This window comes from Meles meles, chromosome 21 (genome assembly GCF_922984935.1).
Source record: "Meles meles chromosome 21, mMelMel3.1 paternal haplotype, whole genome shotgun sequence".
NCBI lineage: Eukaryota > Metazoa > Chordata > Mammalia > Carnivora > Mustelidae > Meles > Meles meles.
This window is the reverse complement of record NC_060086.1, coordinates 24,441,411-24,458,382: the sequence shown is the minus strand read 5'-3', so window position 1 is coordinate 24,458,382 and position 16,972 is coordinate 24,441,411. Positions and strand designations below refer to the sequence as shown.

The window sequence follows — 16,972 nt, the reverse complement described above, 5'->3', positions numbered from 1 at the left end:
CATACCAGCTCAGACTAATGGGGCTTTCCATTGAATAAGAAACACTGGATCCAACCTCTTCTCTATCACCTTGTTTCTCCATGGAAGAGATCATCTATCCATCACAAATTCCTCATCTCCCTCGCATCCATTCCCCACCGTAACACACCACACATAGCACATGCACTTTCATGAACCCATGCACACCTTGGTCTCCACTGATATAACTCTATCTCAGACTATTCCACCTGAGGAAATCCCCTAAACATATATTTTCTGCAAATTCTTTCGTCTTCTTCTTTTTTTTATTTTAATTTTATTTATTTATTTGAGAGAGAGAACGAGAGAAGGAGAGAGACAGCCTGGAAGGGGGAGGGTCAGAGGGAGAAGCAGGCTTCCCACTGAGCAGGGAGGCCATTGCGGGATTCGATCCCAGGACTCTGGGATCATGGCCTGAGCTGAAGGAAGTCACTTAACCAACTGAGCCACCCAGGCGCCTTCTCTCATCTTATTCAGATAGGCAAAGTCAAAAAATGACACAAAATATTATTGACAAACACAAAAAGAATCTCAGTGAAGCACCTATAATCACAGAGAAGGACTGTCATAAGCCTTTTTTAACTGAAGTACAACTGACACAATGTTACAGTAGTGTCAGGTGTACAACTGTGATTCAGCAAGTCTACGCATTATGCTGTGCTCACCACAAGCATAGCTGCCACCTGCCCCCACACACCACTATTACAATACCACTGACTATAGGAATGTCATAAGCTTTAAAGTCAAGTTGGCAAATTAAAGTATCAGAGAAGTAAGCTTCCTTTTCTCAGCCTTTTTTTTTTTTTTAAAGATTTTATTTATTTATTTGACAGAGAGAGATCACAAGTAGGCAGAGAGGCAGGCAGAGAGAGTGAGAGGGAAGCAGGCTCCCTGCCGAGCAGAGAGCCCGATGCGGGACTCGATCCCAGGACTCTGAGATCATGACCTGAGCCAAGGCAGCGGCTTAAACCACTGAGCCACCCAGGCGCCCTTCTCAGCCCTTTTTATCTTTTTAAAAATTCTATTAGTGGGGCACCTGGGTGGCTCAGTGGGTTAAAGCCTCTGTCTTGGGCTCAGGTCATGATCCCAGGGTCCTGGGATCGAGCCCCGCATGGGGTTCTCTGCTCAGCAGGGAGCCTGCTTCCTCCTCTCTCTCTCTCTGCCTGCCTCTCTGCCTACTTGAAATCTCTGTCTGTCAAATAAATAAATAAAAATCTTTAAATAAATAAATAAATAAATAAATAAAAATTCTATTAGCAATGCAACTGTATTGCTCTATACTTTTTTTGTTGTTATAGAAGCAAATACTTCAGTTGCAACATAGTCTTACTAGGCTAACCTAGTAATCTAACACCTACATTGATCCAGAGAACCAACCATTCAACCTACAGATTAACTTTCACATTATAATATATATATTATTTATTTATTTGAGAGAGAGAGGGCACGTGCGTGCGTGCATGGGTTCAAGAGGTGAGGGACACCTGGATGGCTCAGATGGTTGAGCATCTGCCTTCGGCTCAGATCATGATCTCAGCGTCCTAGGATCGAGCCCCACAATAGGCTCCTGGCTCAGCAGGGAGTCTGCTTCTCCCTCTCCCTCTTCCCCTGCTCATGTTCTCTGTGTGTGTGTGTCTCAGAGGAATAAATAAAATCCTTTAAAAATTGTTTAAAAAAAAGAGAGAGAGGGAGAGTGGAGACAGGGAGAGGAACAGAGAATCCTAAGCAGGCTCTATGCCCAGCACAGAGCCTGATGCGGGGCTTTGATCTCATGACCCTGAGATCATGACCTGAGCAAAAATCAAGAGTCGGACTCAGGCGCCCCTCATCTTAGAATTTTTTTTTTTTTAAGATTTTATTTATTTATTTGACAGACAGAGATCACAGGTAGGCAGACAGGCAGCCAGAGAGAGAGGAGCAGAGAGCCTGATGCAGGGCTCGATCCCAGAAGCCAAAGGCAGAGGCTTTAACCCACTGAGCCAACCAGGAGCCCCAGAATTTTTTTTTTTTTAATCAAAGTTGGAAATGACTATATGGTAGCTGGGCCTTACCGTCAAAATGAAAACCAACTGATAAATTTTTTTTAAAAGGCTACATTCTGTGGATATTTAGCTACTAAACAATAATTTGATCTATGTATATAAGTATCATATTTGTAAAAATGAGGTAAGATTCAGAATGCCAAATATTACCCTGTCTTGATTCTAGTTTGTTTCTATTTGGATATTGTATTCTGACTTCAAATATAACATGTCTAACCCAAACTTATCACTTTTGCCAATAAATCAGCTCACTCTCCCAAGTTCCCAATTCTATTCCCTACTCCAGGTTCAAAATCTTTTTTTTTTTTTTTAAAGATTTTAAAAAATTTATTTGATAGAGAGAGAGTAAGCAGGCAGAATGGCAGAGGAAGAGGGAGAAGCAGCTTCCCTCCCTAACAAGGAGAGAGCCTGACACACAGCTCAATCCCAGGACCCCATGATCATGACCTGATCCTGCATGAAGGCAGACACTTAACCAATAATCAATAATCAACTGAGCCACCTAGGCACCCCACAGACCACCTGTTAAGGGACATTGGCATAATGCCTTCAAAATTGAGAAAATTATTTGCTACTTTATATATATATTTTTTAAGATTTTATTTATTTATTTGACAGAGAGAGAGATCACAACTAGGCAGAGAAGTAGGCAGAGAGAGAGAGGAGGAAGAAGGCTCCCTGCTAAGCAGAGAGCCCGATGTGGGGCTCAATCCCAGGACCCTGAGATCATGACCTGAGCTGAAGGCAGAGGCTTAACCCACTGAGCCACCCAGGTGCCCCGCTACTTTATATTTTATACTAGTCAGACCATTAACCAAATATAAGGTTAGAATAAAGGAATAAAAGGAATCTATTAAAAAGAATTCAACTGAAAAAAAAAGAATTCAACTGAGGAAATTTGAAGATCTAATGGGCTTTTTTCAACAATCCAAGAATCAGGCAGCTTCCCCTTTAGTAAGTGGAAAAGAGCTTTCTTGGTTCAAAATCTTAATGTCAAACATAACACCTCCCACTTCTTGCCACACGCAAGGTTGGACTGAGTACTACCTAAGGTACAGAGATCAATAAATCCTATTCTCTTTTCTTAGGGAACTTAAAAAAATAATCTAACAGGGGCGCCTGGGTGGCTCAGTGGGTTAAAGCCTCTGCCTTCAGCTCAGGTCATGATCCCAGGGTCCTGGGATTGAGCCCCACATCAGGCTCTCTGCTCAGCAGGGAGCCTGCTTCCTCCTCTCTCTCTGCCTGCCTCTCTGCCTACTTGTCATCTCTGACTGTCAAATAAATAAATTAAAAAAAATAATAATCTAATAGATTTCTACTAGAAAACAGGCATGACACACAAATAACCATGATGTCATAAAGTAAATGCTATATAAGCATTTGTGATTATAATAGTATTATAATAATATCTATCCTTTAGAAAGATGAATTTAGCAGCAATGTTTGGAAAAGGACTGGAATGGAAATTTCAGTATGCCATTTTACCTTCAAGGACAAGCAATGCCCAAACCTTCATAATTATTTAACTATTCATTATTTATATATATATATGAATATATATATTCATTATTAAGTGTATCATCTGTTAAGCTCAAATGTCATCTCCTCCTCGAACACCTGGGCAGAAAGTAGTTTCATCACGTATTTGACACATTTCTTATGCATATAATTTTATCTTCCCAAATACAGTGTAGGTTTCTTGAGGGTAAAATACTTTTTCATTTGCATAAATGCAAACTCTCAGAATGTTTAATACAGTTCTTTACAGACCACATATACTTCAATAAGCACTGATTATGATGCTGTCTGGAATAAAATCCAGTGGTACTCATAGAATATTAAAGATTTTATTTAAATGAATGGTACTTTTAAAATGAAATGGTTAAAAATGAAATGGTCTTAGAGATATTCGTCTTTTAAGTTAGTGGTCTGGTCAGCAGAACTAATTTGAACAGGGTCTGGTTTTTTTTTTTTTTTAATCTTCTATTATTATAGCTGAAAGTAGATCCAGTGATGTTCCAGGTGAGTAACTCACTGCGCATACACCAGAAACGGGGAGACCAGGTGTGATTTTGCTCTCCTACTTCCTTACTTGACCCAACCGACTGCATTTATCTTTACTCCTGTTTAATCTCTAATGATAGCAGTATATAGTCCCTGGTTGAACAGATCTATATTAAAAGTCAACAGCTGCTTTTTGCTCAATATATACAACAGCCAAGTGTCAAAATGCCAAATGTGAACTTTTATTTATAGCAAAGCTAGTGTAAACAGACATATAAAAAAGTGCAGCCTTTTCTTCCTAATTAAAAAAAAAATAGAGCAGTAGTTCAAAGAAATGTCACTTTGCTTTGAAACGGGAATCATACATTGAAACGTCATATAAGTAAATTACACATTTTTGGTATATACTCATAAATATATGTATCATTGACAGCAACACCTCAAATCCACATGCTTCTCTATTTTGTCAACTCTAAAGCAATAAATCCCAAAAGAACATCACATTCTACTTGCTCATGGAATATTTGGTAAGGATTCTCCTCCCTGTAATTTACAGTTCATGAAAGAATACTTGGCAAAGTTTGCATAGGCATATTAATTGAAGGGTGACTTTGATCCAGACACTTATTTTTAGGAACCTTGATATTCAAAGATTCCTAGGTTCTTTCATGGCTATTGTTTAACCTCTCTAGGACTTCAATAATAGCTTTGCTAAACAGTCTGCAACAAAGAATGAAATAATATAGCCATAGTATCTAATCTGTTGTGATCAACTGGATCAGGTGCTGCAAGTATTGAACTTTTTAGCAGTCAGCGGCTAGCTGGGCAGAGAATCAGAGAAAGCACTTGGAAAAAATTGTGTAGTTCCAAAGCTTGAAAATAAAATATTCTGACTACCAAAAGATATGATGTCAAGTTTACATAAATCATCATAGACAGGTAAAGCTATAAATATGAAATTTTTACCTAGACACTGTTATTGTTATCACTGTACAGCCTAATCTCCTGGGTTATTTAGGGGATATAAAAGAAGGTCACTATGTAAATAATTATCCATTCAAGTTGCATGATTAAGCTCTTATTTACAATCCAACAATAACAATTTCTTAAACTTCATTATTTGACCAAATTTCCCCTACAAGATTATGTAATATGGCCCAACTGCTTAACTATGCATTAAAATGAAGTACAGAAAAAACCCCCAAAATTCACAGTTGCATTACAGATGCTAAAGACAACTATAAGAAATTTTATTCCGTAAACAAAAACTAAATTTTCAGTTATACTATTTGCCAGGTCTCTATAAAGAAACAACGATCTCATATATTCCAAATGTATTTTTAGCCTTTGATGTGAGACTAACTGACTCTTGATACTCAACTATAAAGTTTATAGATTACTAGCTCTTGGGTAAATTCCTTTAAAAATAACTTCTGGGGGTACCTGTGTGGCTCAGTCAGTTAAGCATCTGACGCTTGGTTTCAGCTCAGGTCATGATCTCAGGGTCAGGAGATCAAGCCCCACGTCGAGCTCTGTGCTCAGCCCAGAGTCCACCTGAGATTCTTTCCCTCTCCCTCTTCTAGCCTGAACCCATGCACTCTCTCTCAAATAAATAAATAAACAAAACCTTTAAAAAAAAAAAACACCAAACTTCTGAACTAAAGGATTTTCATAATGCACTATAGAAGAACAGAAAGTTGAGATTCTGAACCTGCTAACAGTTGGAAGGGCTGAAAAAAGTATTAATCAAATCTGAATGATATAATTTTTACTAATTTAAAAAACTCAACTACAACATGTCTAAAATTAATTAGACAGCCAGTAAATAGCAGGACTGGCATCTGACTACATGCTGGTTTTGGTATGATTCCAAAACCCGTGTGCCCTTTCTATGATGTTAGGCTGCCTTTCATTTAGAAAACCTCTTCAATCTGTTCCAGAGACATATAAACCCAATGCAGGCCTTGGCTTTGGTACTTATATGTGTCCCATCAAGGTGATATTACCACTACAAAGGACTTTGCAGTCTTTCCTGGATTGGACTCCGCTGGGTTTCAGTTATACTCAAATACTGACACACCATGTTGCCTTAAGTCTCTTTTTAGAACAAAGCAAGCTGTAAGCAAGACAGGCAATAAAAGGGGGAATATTAAACAATTAAAAATGTTTTGACTTTTTACATAATAATTACGACCAACACTGGAGCATTTTGATATGTACCAGACCATGTGCTAATTCCTTATACGCCACGGTTTGTTTCCTCACAACCATCCTTTGAAATAAATACACTGTCCCCATTATATAGCTGAGAAATCAAATTACATGCCCCAAATCATAAAACTTATAAAATGGGAATCCAAGAATCATATCTAGATATGGCTGCCTCTAAATCCTGGGGGACCATTTTAATTTTACTCTGTTGCAACTCCAGTACAAACCTAATATTTATCAGAAAAGGGGTTAAGGGGCACCTGGGTGGCTCAGTGGGTTAAAGCCTCTGCCTTCTCCGTAGGTGAGGACCCCAGGGTGCTGGAATCGAGCCCCACGCTGGGCTCTCTGCTCAGCAGGAAGCCTGCTTCCCCCGCCCCCGCCTCTCTGCCTACTTGTGATCTCTGTCTGTCAAATAAATAAATAAATAAATCTTTAAAAAAAAAGAAAAGAAAAGAAAAGGGGTTAAACAACAATACTGTTGTAGATCATACCCCGCTAAATAGCGGAGGGCTGACGTATGTGACCACATTATGCCAGCTTTGAAAGCTTTGTCTTGAACAGCCAAGTGACAGAATTTAAGAAGTCTGGTCTGTCTAATAAATGCAATGGTATCATCACTCTTTCATTTCTTTTTTGAAATTTCCTGCCTTTTGGTGATTTCCATTTACTCATGGCTTCTGTCCATATTCTTGGTCCCAAATTCCCCTTCTTCAAAACTTTTAGGCCTATTAGCTTATATTCTTCCTCCTGAAATGCCAACATCCCTATTGGTAATAGTAAAAAAAGAGGACTTCTGAAACCAAAGTTGTAAAGGAAATAAATGCTTTGTTCAGGGAATCTAATCTCATATTGGAAAATCTGGCTTACACTGTGAAATTTACAACATCATAAATGATTTCAAGCTTCAAGTATGTCCTGTGAACACTATAAAAGAGACTGTTCTTTGAATTTTTACTCAAAGTTCTTATTATTTGCCAAGTATTATTTACACTGGTAATGCCACTTTTAAAAAAAAACAATAAAAGGGTGCCTGGGTGGCTCAGTGGGTTAAAGCCTCTGCTTTCAGCTCAGGTCATGATCCCAGGGTCCTGGGATCAAGCCCCACATTGGGCTCTCTGCTCAGCAAGGAGCTTGCTTCCCTCCCTCTCTCTCTGCCTACTTGTGATCTCTGTCAAATAAATAAATAAAATCTTTTAAAAATTAATTAATTAATTAATTAATAATAAACAGAAGTACCACTTGGCCCATTTTAAGGAAGTTTTATTCTTTGAAATAAAAGAAATGTACTGGCCCAAATGTTCAACTGATGAATGGATAAATTAATTTGGCCATAAAAAGAAATGAAGTACTAATGTTTACTATAATATGGATGTGAGCCTTGAAAACATGCTAAGTGAAAGAAACCAATCATAAAAGACCACATATTGTATGATTCCATTTATATATAATGTCCAAAATAGGCAAATCCTTAGAGACAGAAAGACTGGCAGTTGCCTAAGAACAGAAAGTTGAAGGGTGATGGCTAAGGGATGGGGGTTTCTTTCGAGGGTACTAAAAATGTTCTAAAATTGATTGTAGTGATGGCATCAGGAAAATACAAATCAAAACCACAATGAGATACCACCTCACACCAGTCAGAATGGCTAAAATTAACAAGTCAGGAAACGACAGATGTCGGTGAGGATGCGGAGAAAGGGGAACCCTCCTACACTGTTGGTGGGAATGCAAGCTGGTGCAGCCACTCTGGAAAACAGTATGGAGGTTCCTCAAAAAGTTGAAAATAGAGATACCTTACGACCCAGCAATCGCACTACTGGGTATTTACGCCAAAGATACAAATGTAGTGATCCGAAGGGGCACGTGCACCCAAATGGTTATAGCAACAATGTTCACAATAGCCAAGCTATGGAAAAAACCTAGATGTCCAGCGATGGATGAATGGATAAAGAAGATGTCACACACACACACACACACACACACACACACACACACACACAAATGGAATACTATGCAGCCATCAAAAGAAATGAAATTTTGCCCTTTGCAACTACGTGAATGGAACTAGAAGGTATTATGCTGAGCGAAATAAGTCAATAGAGAAAGACAATTATCATATGATCTCTCTGATATGAGGAATTTGAGAGGCAGGGCAAGGGATTGTTGGGGATAGGGAAGGAAAGAATGAAACAAGATGGAATCAGGAGGGAGACAAACCATAAGAGGCTCTTAATCTCACAAAACAAACAGGGTTGCTGGGGGATGGGAGGGTAGGGAGAGGGTGGCTGGGTGATGGACACTAGAGAGGGTATGTGCTACGGTGAGTGCTGTGAAGTGTGTAAGCAATTTACTGGAAAAAGACTCAAAAGACCATTGGAGAAATTCTGTGAATGCTTCTTAAATTAAAGGCGAATACAATTGCAAGATTTTTGCCCTCTTAGTTAGAATCAAATTCTGTCCTTCACTAAAAGTCATGTCCAAGGTGATTAACAAAATGAAGTTCTGGACAGACTGCTCCGTTTGTTTAAACTGATGTTACAGAGCTCCTTCATGGTAAAACACTTCTGTGATCACTGAAGTTGTTACTTTAGTTGTTACTCAGGGGAAAGCACTATTTAATAATTTTCTAGTATTTAATAAACAGGTCTGTTTGAATAGCTTGTAATTTTAATGTTCTAAACCAAGGACCCCAATTTGTAGGCCAGATCCACTTGTAGATCTTAAATGACAGATGTCAAGCACCCAGTCTCCTATCTGAGGTTTACCAGGATTTCCTGTGGAGAAGGTAGTGGGCAGCACAACAGGAAAATGACTCCCTCTTCAAGTCTTTCACTTCCCCAAGCACCTGCCAGTTTTTATCCTTGGGCAGAAAGAAATTTCTTCTCCCCACCCCCAAAAAAGGTCAGCCATCTCTTAGGTTTCAAATGGCCTTCTCCCCCATGGGGGAATGGAGTAGGGCGGGGGCTGTAGCATAATGCTCTTAGCTTATGTGTCTCCTCACTTAAACCTTTCCATGTCAAAGGAATGACTTCATTTGACTAGCAAGCAGTTTAGTAGGAGAAAAAACTGGGCATATGTGGTCCAACTTTTTGCCCTTGGAGCAATTTGCCCATAGGTAGTACTCATTTTCTCTCTTCTTTCATGCTGGAAGCCTTATAGGGCAGGTGCCTCCATCCTGCCTGGGAATGGATGATTAATCTGTTCAATTGTAAGATCCAGTGAGAGGAAGATGCCTGTCCACAGATAACAGCCACATTCTCCAATATCCTTTTAATCAGAAATAAAATAAAATTTTGGATTCTATTCTTTTTCTCCCTCAGTTCAGAATATAAGCAGGAAAGAGTGTGTCTGTTATTATGACTCCTTAAACACTCTAACATCCAATCTAAACAATTTAAAAAAGAGTAAGAATGAAAATCTTTTCAGGAATAAACATACTAACTACCACACACTACAAAGTGAGTGTGATAACCAGCTGTATAGAGGGAAATCTGCTCAGACACAAAAGAGGAGTTCCTTAATGTACTAGAAGAGACTTTTGGAAAACATCTGGAACTCTCTGTTAAGAACACTAAACTATGAAAGATGATAGTTGGGCATAGGATAGTTGGGCATGGGATGGCATAACTCTAAATGGTCACTAAAATCCTTGGTGTAGAGGAATGATGGCTCAATAAAGGGATCTCTAGATCATTTATCAGAAGGAGCATTGCTGAGTTGCTGACTTTCTTAGAATTAACTTGATGAAACTAAAAAACTTTTTCCCCCCACAAAATATGTCTCTTTAGGGATGAGGAAACAGTTGACAGTGAGGTTAAGGAACTTGTAGAAAGCCAAGGACACCACTTTAAGACTAAAACCCAAATCTCCTTCTTCCCCTCTTCTGAAAATCTGGCAAGAACTTCAGCCACTTGAATTTTAACCTCAGGCCTCAACTCAGTAAATAGTATCACCAAACACCTGGTCACTCAGGCCAAAACCTTAGGAGTCATTCCTGAGGACTCTCTTTGTTTCAACCCTTTCCCCATTGTCAGTTAGCCATTTTCCTTGCCTACAAAATAGCCAAAGCTGTACACTTTTTTCCATTTTCACTACTCTCATCCTAGCCAAAGCTACATTTCTCTCTCCTAGAGTACTCTGCCTGTTAACTGGTATCCCTGCTTTCAATCTTGCTCCTCCATTAAGTAAATGAAAGGTGTGCATAAATAAGATATCGGTACTATTTCAATGAAGAGTTTACCTGAAGGAAGTCTGCAACACTGAAACTCAAATCTCATGTGCAAAGCACTGACATGTGGGAAAAGATGTGGAAATGACTGTTCTACCTCGGCAAAATATAAAAAGCCTAAGAAATCAAATCAAGTCATGGATGTTAGGTTGCTCCAAAAACTATAATGCACTATATAAAATGAAAGATATTGTTACTGATGCTGAATTCCAGTAGCCAGAAGAAATATGACCCAACACATCAGAATTATGCAATTTTTGCCCTTATATTCACCTGACATTCAACATATTTTTTTTTTACTATAGGAACCACTAAGGGTCCTTTCTAAAGTGCTTCCCTGTGTACTTTCCTCACACATACAGTATCTACTTCTGTTTCATTACACCTTCCAAAGTTTGTGCATAACCTACAAGCTATCAGAGCAAGCCCAGGAAATGTTACCATAGAGATGAAAATAAAATGAATGTACTTTCTCTGTATTTGCACTAATGCAATAAAATCTAACTAAAAATTCTGCCAGTATGAAGCATGATCCACAACCTTATGATAATACAGTTTATTAGCCAGGATATTAGGAAGTTAACCTATTTAGTTTTTAGTTTGTGGAGATTTTATTTCCTTCTTTTATAGTTCAAGTAGAAACTGAAGAGTGGAGAAACCAGAATATGGTGATGAAAGACGAAATGAAGAACAGTGACAGGAGTGATACAGAAGGTCCAATGCCAAGAGGAAGATTAATCTGACTTCTGCTAAGGCTGGCCATATTATTCTTGATATTTCCTTATTACCAAGAACATCTATTAAAGAAAATATGTCAGTTCTCACAGTAAAAAATTAGAAGCTTTAATTCCAAAACTGGGATATGTTATCATACCACAACAGCAATACAACAATATCTAACATTTAATGCGCACTTACTATATGTCAGGTACTGTTCTAAATGTTTTACGTGGATGAACTCAATCATAACAATTCAATCAGGTGGGTACTATTAATATTCTATTTTATAGAGGAAGAACTGTAAAGAAAGACTCTAAGTAACTTGCTCCAAATCAAAGAGCTAATAAGTGATGAAGTTTGGGTTTGAATCCTGAAACTTTCCATACTAGTTCACTGCAGTGGTTTTCAAATTACACCTGCAGAACCTTTCAGCTCCAGTATTCAATTGTCAAAATATATTTTGTCCACTTTAAAAACTGCACTAAAGGGGGGCGCCTGCTTTCAGCTCGGGTCATGATCCCAGAGTCCTGGGATCAAGCCCCATATCGGGCTCTCTGCTCAGCAGGGAGCCTGCTTCCCTTCCTCTCTCTCTGCCTGCCTCTCTGACTGTGATCTCTGTCTGTCAAATAAATAAATAAAATCTTAAAAAAAAAAAAAACTGCACTAAAGGGGCACCTGGGTGGCTCAGTGGGTTAAAGCTTCTGCCTTCGGCTCAGAGAGTTAAACAGCTGCCTTCGGCTCAGGACATGATCTCAGGGTCCTGGAATCGAGTCCCACATCGGGCTCTCTGCTCACTGGGGAGCCTGCTTCCCTCTCTCTCTCTGTCTGCCTCTCTGCCTACTGTGATCTGTGTCAAATAAATAAATAAAATCTTTAAAAAAAAATAAAAACATCACCATCAAAATATGCTGTATTTCATGCACTGAAGGGAACCAACACTTAACTTTTGCTGTTAGGCTGTCACTTCTGTGGAGATCTTGGAATAAAGCTAGTCCTGTCACCTCTGCCATCTTATCCGAACTTCCTGTAAATGTTTCATTGATTTGGAAGGTGTAATTCTGTCCAGGTTTTTTTTTTTTTTTTTAAACTCAAGACTAGATCTTTCTGCTCAGATAAAAGTGTACATTGAGCATAAAAATGCTGTACCAGGCAAAGTTCAGGTGCATCTTATCACAGCACAAGTCAATAAAGGAACATCCCATTTAATTTTGGGGGCTTACTGTCTGACATATTTAAGGTAAGAAATATAGGTTAGATATGATTTTGAAAAATTTCCTACCACCTCCTATTATTCCTCTTCCATGTTACAGAATATTTAACTGAAGGGTTTCCTAAGACGGTGAAGGAAACTGTTAAGAAAAAAAACCTACCTCCTCCACCCATTTTAGCCACACATCCCCTCTGTCACTCTGGACCTTGTGTTCATAATCCCGTCCTTCCACTTTATCAATCACTCCCAGTCAGGTCTTCAATTCTACTGGGTCCACTATTCCACTGACCATGTACATCTGCTATTCACTGACTAATACATCAGCTTTTTTCCTTTAATCACTTTTACTTTTTATCCAGCTGAAAATCTATGAGCCATCATTATGACATTTTGACCAATATGTTAAACATCTTTGCTCCTCTATCATTCTGTTGCATTTTGTTAACAAACCCCAAACACAAATGAAACCTTCTACTAGCTTTCACCATGCACTGGTATCAAAGCAGCTGAGCACTACCAGAGAAGGTCAATAAGGCAGATGGCTTATCACGTTCTATGTTTTTCTTTTTTTTTTAAAGATTTTATTTATTTATTTGAGAGACGGAGATCACAAGTAGGCAGAGAAGCAGGCAGAGAGAGAGGAGGAAGCAGGCTCCCCGCTGAGCAGAGAGCCTGATGCGGGGCTCGATCCCAGGACCCTGGGAACATGACCTGAGCCGAAGTCAGAGGCTTTAACCCACTGAGCCACCCAGGCAGCCCATGTTCTATGTTCTTGACCACTGACTTCAATGAGGTTTCCACGCTGCTAGACAATCCTCCTGTATCACCGGTTGACATGCCTTCTCTCCAACTATTTACTTATTTCAAACACATTCTACTTCTTTCAAGTCATGAACTTCTGTCCCTCCCATCTCTGTAGCAACTCATAGCTGAAGACTTTATCTACTGATATGAAGGAGTTATTCCTGTCCTGCGCAGTTGAAAATCCATGCATAATTTGTACTCCCCCCAAAACTTAACTACTAATAGCCTGCTGACTAGAAGCCTTGCCAATAACATAAATAGCTGATTAACACGTTTTGTAGGTTATATGTATTATACATTGTATTCTTAGAATAAAGCAAGCTAGAGAAAATATTAAGATAATCATAAGAGAAAATACATTTCCAGTACTGTATTTTTCTTATCAAAGAAGATTTGATTTCTTCTTACAGTGATTTCTTCTTACAGTACTATAAGACTTCTTCTTATCAAAGAAAATCCATGTGTAAGTGGACTAGTGCAGTTCAAACCCATGTTCAAGGATCAACTGTGTATCTTTCCCATGGACATTTACTTTGGGATTCAGCTACAAGTACTTCACAAAAAGCATCTTCTCTGTTAGAACAGTGAAACCTCTTCAGCCCTAAGTATCTAAGGTCCCAAAGTAAGTCTCATGAAAGAAGTCATTGCACATATAATTAAGATAAAAACAACAGGCCATGAAGTGGATGTCACACATATAACTGCAGAAACTAGTAGTTGACATTGTCAACATTTTCAGAAACAGCCCATAGTTTCTTCAAATTCCAAACCATTCCGAACATTTTCTTATTCACGTTACAAATTAAAAAAAAACAGATAGAATTGACATATAGCATTGTGTAATTAGGCATACAAAGTGTATGCTTAAATGTATTTGATACATTTATATATTGCAATATATAACAGTAGCATTAGCTAACAGCTCAATCACATCAAAATAATCATACATGTTTTACAATTAAAAGCTCTGCTAAAACGTGTAAAGGCAAGAAAAGGAGAATTTTTTTAATGTGTTATTTTAATAACCCGTAAATGTGACAGCATGATTTTGTGTTACTAGATCTAGATGGAGGAGAGGAGGGAGGGAGGAGGGAGCAACAAATGTCCCAGCTACAGCTTTTTTTAAGAGCTAAATATACTGCAGGATAAATACAGAACCATAAGTAATACTTAAGAAGTAACTCTGACAGCACAGTGATACATTTTTATAACAAATTATTCACGGAGGGAGTCTGACATTCCCAACCCCCAATATTCCCTTCACCTGCACTGAGCAAGCAGTTAAAAAACAAGCTCATTCCTTCATTCTGATCAGCTCTCCTGACAGCTGTGACATTAATTAGAGGTTTGGTCTCACAGGTCTGAGTGAGTGAGTGTGTGTATGTGTGTGTGTGTGTGTGTGTGTGAGAGAGAGAGAGAGAGAGAGAGACAGAGAGAAAATGAATGTGTGTGTGTGTGTGCGTATGAGGTGGTCCAAGATGAGAAAAACCCTGCAAGGGCATTCACCTGGGATACCCTTCAGAAGGATGCCTACTTCTCTCCTGAGGGCACCACCTCTTCTCTGCTGCCTACAGCTCCGTGGTGTTACAGCAGCCACTGCTGCTGCTGCTGGGCTGCCTGAAACTCTAATGTGTTATTTAATTTTGTAACTACTATTAAGATCTCTAAAGCATTTTGTGATGCGCTGGAATGAAAGATGCTCCATAAAACGAAGTTTATTATTAGTATTATTATAGCTCCCGGGCCTAAAATAAAGCAAAATTATAATCACACAGACTTCAAAGGGAAAATCGGAAGCCACATGCGTCTTAAACACTGCCAAGCGGGCAGGGGACAGACTAGGGCGCGGGGAGGAAGACCCTCCGCCCTCGCCGAGCACGCCAGCTCCCCCAGCACCATTAACCCTGTCTGGTCCGGCCACCAGGAGCCCGGCCGCAGCTCCCTCCGGGGCCGGGACCTGACTCCTCACGCAGCTCTCTGGGGGTACTCGCTCTGCCCCACAGGCTGCCTCCTTCCCGGCCCCAGCTCCGGCTCTCCGCCTAGTTTCTAATTCCTTCACAGGCACCTCAGTTTTTTTCAAATCGGTTTCTTCCCGTCTCCCACCTGGACTTTCGCCCCCCCCCCCCCAAACCAGGACAAAGCTTGTTCCTCCCCGGTCCCTCAGGTCCGGTGACTGTCTCGCCACCACCCCTCTTCCCCGTCCGGGACCCGCCAGTCCAGCCTTGGTCTCGTCGCCCCTCCGCCACTTTTCGCTCTGCCTGGGGCGCCGCTCCCCTCAGCCCGAGGGTCCCGCCGCTCGCGACCGCGCGTTTTCTTCCCCATCCGCTCTCCCCCCTGGGCCCCCCGGGCTCCCGGTCCCGCAGCCCCAGACGCCTCTCGCCCCCGCCCTCCTCAGGCCAGTCCACGCTTCGCACCCTCCAGCCCCGTTTTCCCCTCAGCCGGGTCTCCCCTCCGCTCCCCGCCCTCAGCCCTCAGCCAATCCCCCGCCCGGCCCCCCGCGCGCCCGCCGCTCACCCGCGGACTCCCCGGTGTTGATCCAGTCCGGGTTGGCGATGCTGGCGATGGCGAAGATATCGGCGGCCAGAAAGAGACATCCTGAGATGATGGTCAGTTTATCCATCTCCCCGCCCCGCTCCCCCCACCCCCCGAGCCCCGGGCAGGCCGCGGCCTCACGCCTCCCGCCCCATGGGCCGCCGCCGGGGCCCGGAGTCCCCGCGCCGCCGTCTGCGCCCCCTCGGCCCCCGCGCGCCACTCGCGCCCTCCGCGCGCCCGGGACCAGTAGCCGCGGTGCGGCCCGCACAGCCGGAACCGCCGCCCGCCCCGGAACTGCTCTGCTCGCCCGCCCCTCACCCGGAAGCGAAAGCGCGGCGCCGGCGAGCCCGGGCCAGGTCCCGGGCCGGGGCATCCCTACTCGGTCCCCCCGCCTCTGCTGCCCGCCTCGCAGCCCGGGCCCGCCGCTCCGACCCTCCCGAAAGCTCCAGGCACCGCTGCGCTCCGCCGGCCTGTCTTCGGCCATCCGCCTCGCTGCCCTGGAGCGGGACCGGCTCCCGGCTCGGGCCCTAACCCCGCACCTCTTCCGGCAGGCCACGCCGCCTTTTGACTTTCTTGCCAATAATAATCGTTGTCGTTGTTGAATGACTGTTTCGTGACAAAATGCCCCCCAGCCTTTAGGCTTTCATAAGGGAGACCGGATTGGTAGGTGGGGGACTCTGCCAAGTGACTCGGGTCCCCCTACAGCCCTTGTCACCTTGTGTTAGCATTGCCCCCTCCGCGTGGGTGCGCTCCGGGGCTGCCCCTTTAGGAGATAACTGTCGACACCTAGTGGGGGTATTGGACTGGACAGACGAGACAAAGTGTCCACTCTCCGGAAGCTTACTTCCTGCCGGGGAAGAGACAAACACGTTAAAATTTTATCTTTAATAAAATAAAGATCTTTTCAGGTGTCGGTTTATGTATTAAATGGGGGAGTCCGTCTGATGGCGGGCGGGGGGTTGGGGAGGGGGGGGCGACGGAGGCCTGCGGTGATGCTCGGGATGGTCAGGGAAGGTTCACTGAGATCAAGATCATGAAGACTTAACCTGTGAGGATTTGGGCAAGGCTCCTCCAGACCGAGGGAAAAGCAAGTGCAAAGAGGGTTAGGGGAAGGGACAGGGAAGAGGTCGGCTTGTTCAAGGAACTGTGGAATAGCCTGTTTGGCTGCAGGGTAGTATGAAAAGAGAGAGGTAGGTGGAGGCCAAA

General features: G+C 41.9%; 1 protein-coding gene across 1 annotated transcript in view; it reads right to left on the bottom strand.

The window, feature by feature from the left end:
- The window catches only part of MOSMO (modulator of smoothened), a 59,014-nt gene extending 43,049 nt beyond the window's left edge, over positions 1 to 15,965 (bottom strand). Inside the window, exon 1 of the mRNA XM_045993204.1 lies at positions 15,749 to 15,965. Within this exon, the coding sequence (XP_045849160.1) occupies positions 15,749 to 15,854 (106 nt within the window). The 5' untranslated portion in view covers positions 15,855 to 15,965. The remainder of the gene's footprint in view (positions 1 to 15,748) is intronic.
- Between the last annotated feature and the right edge of the window lie 1,007 nt (positions 15,966 to 16,972).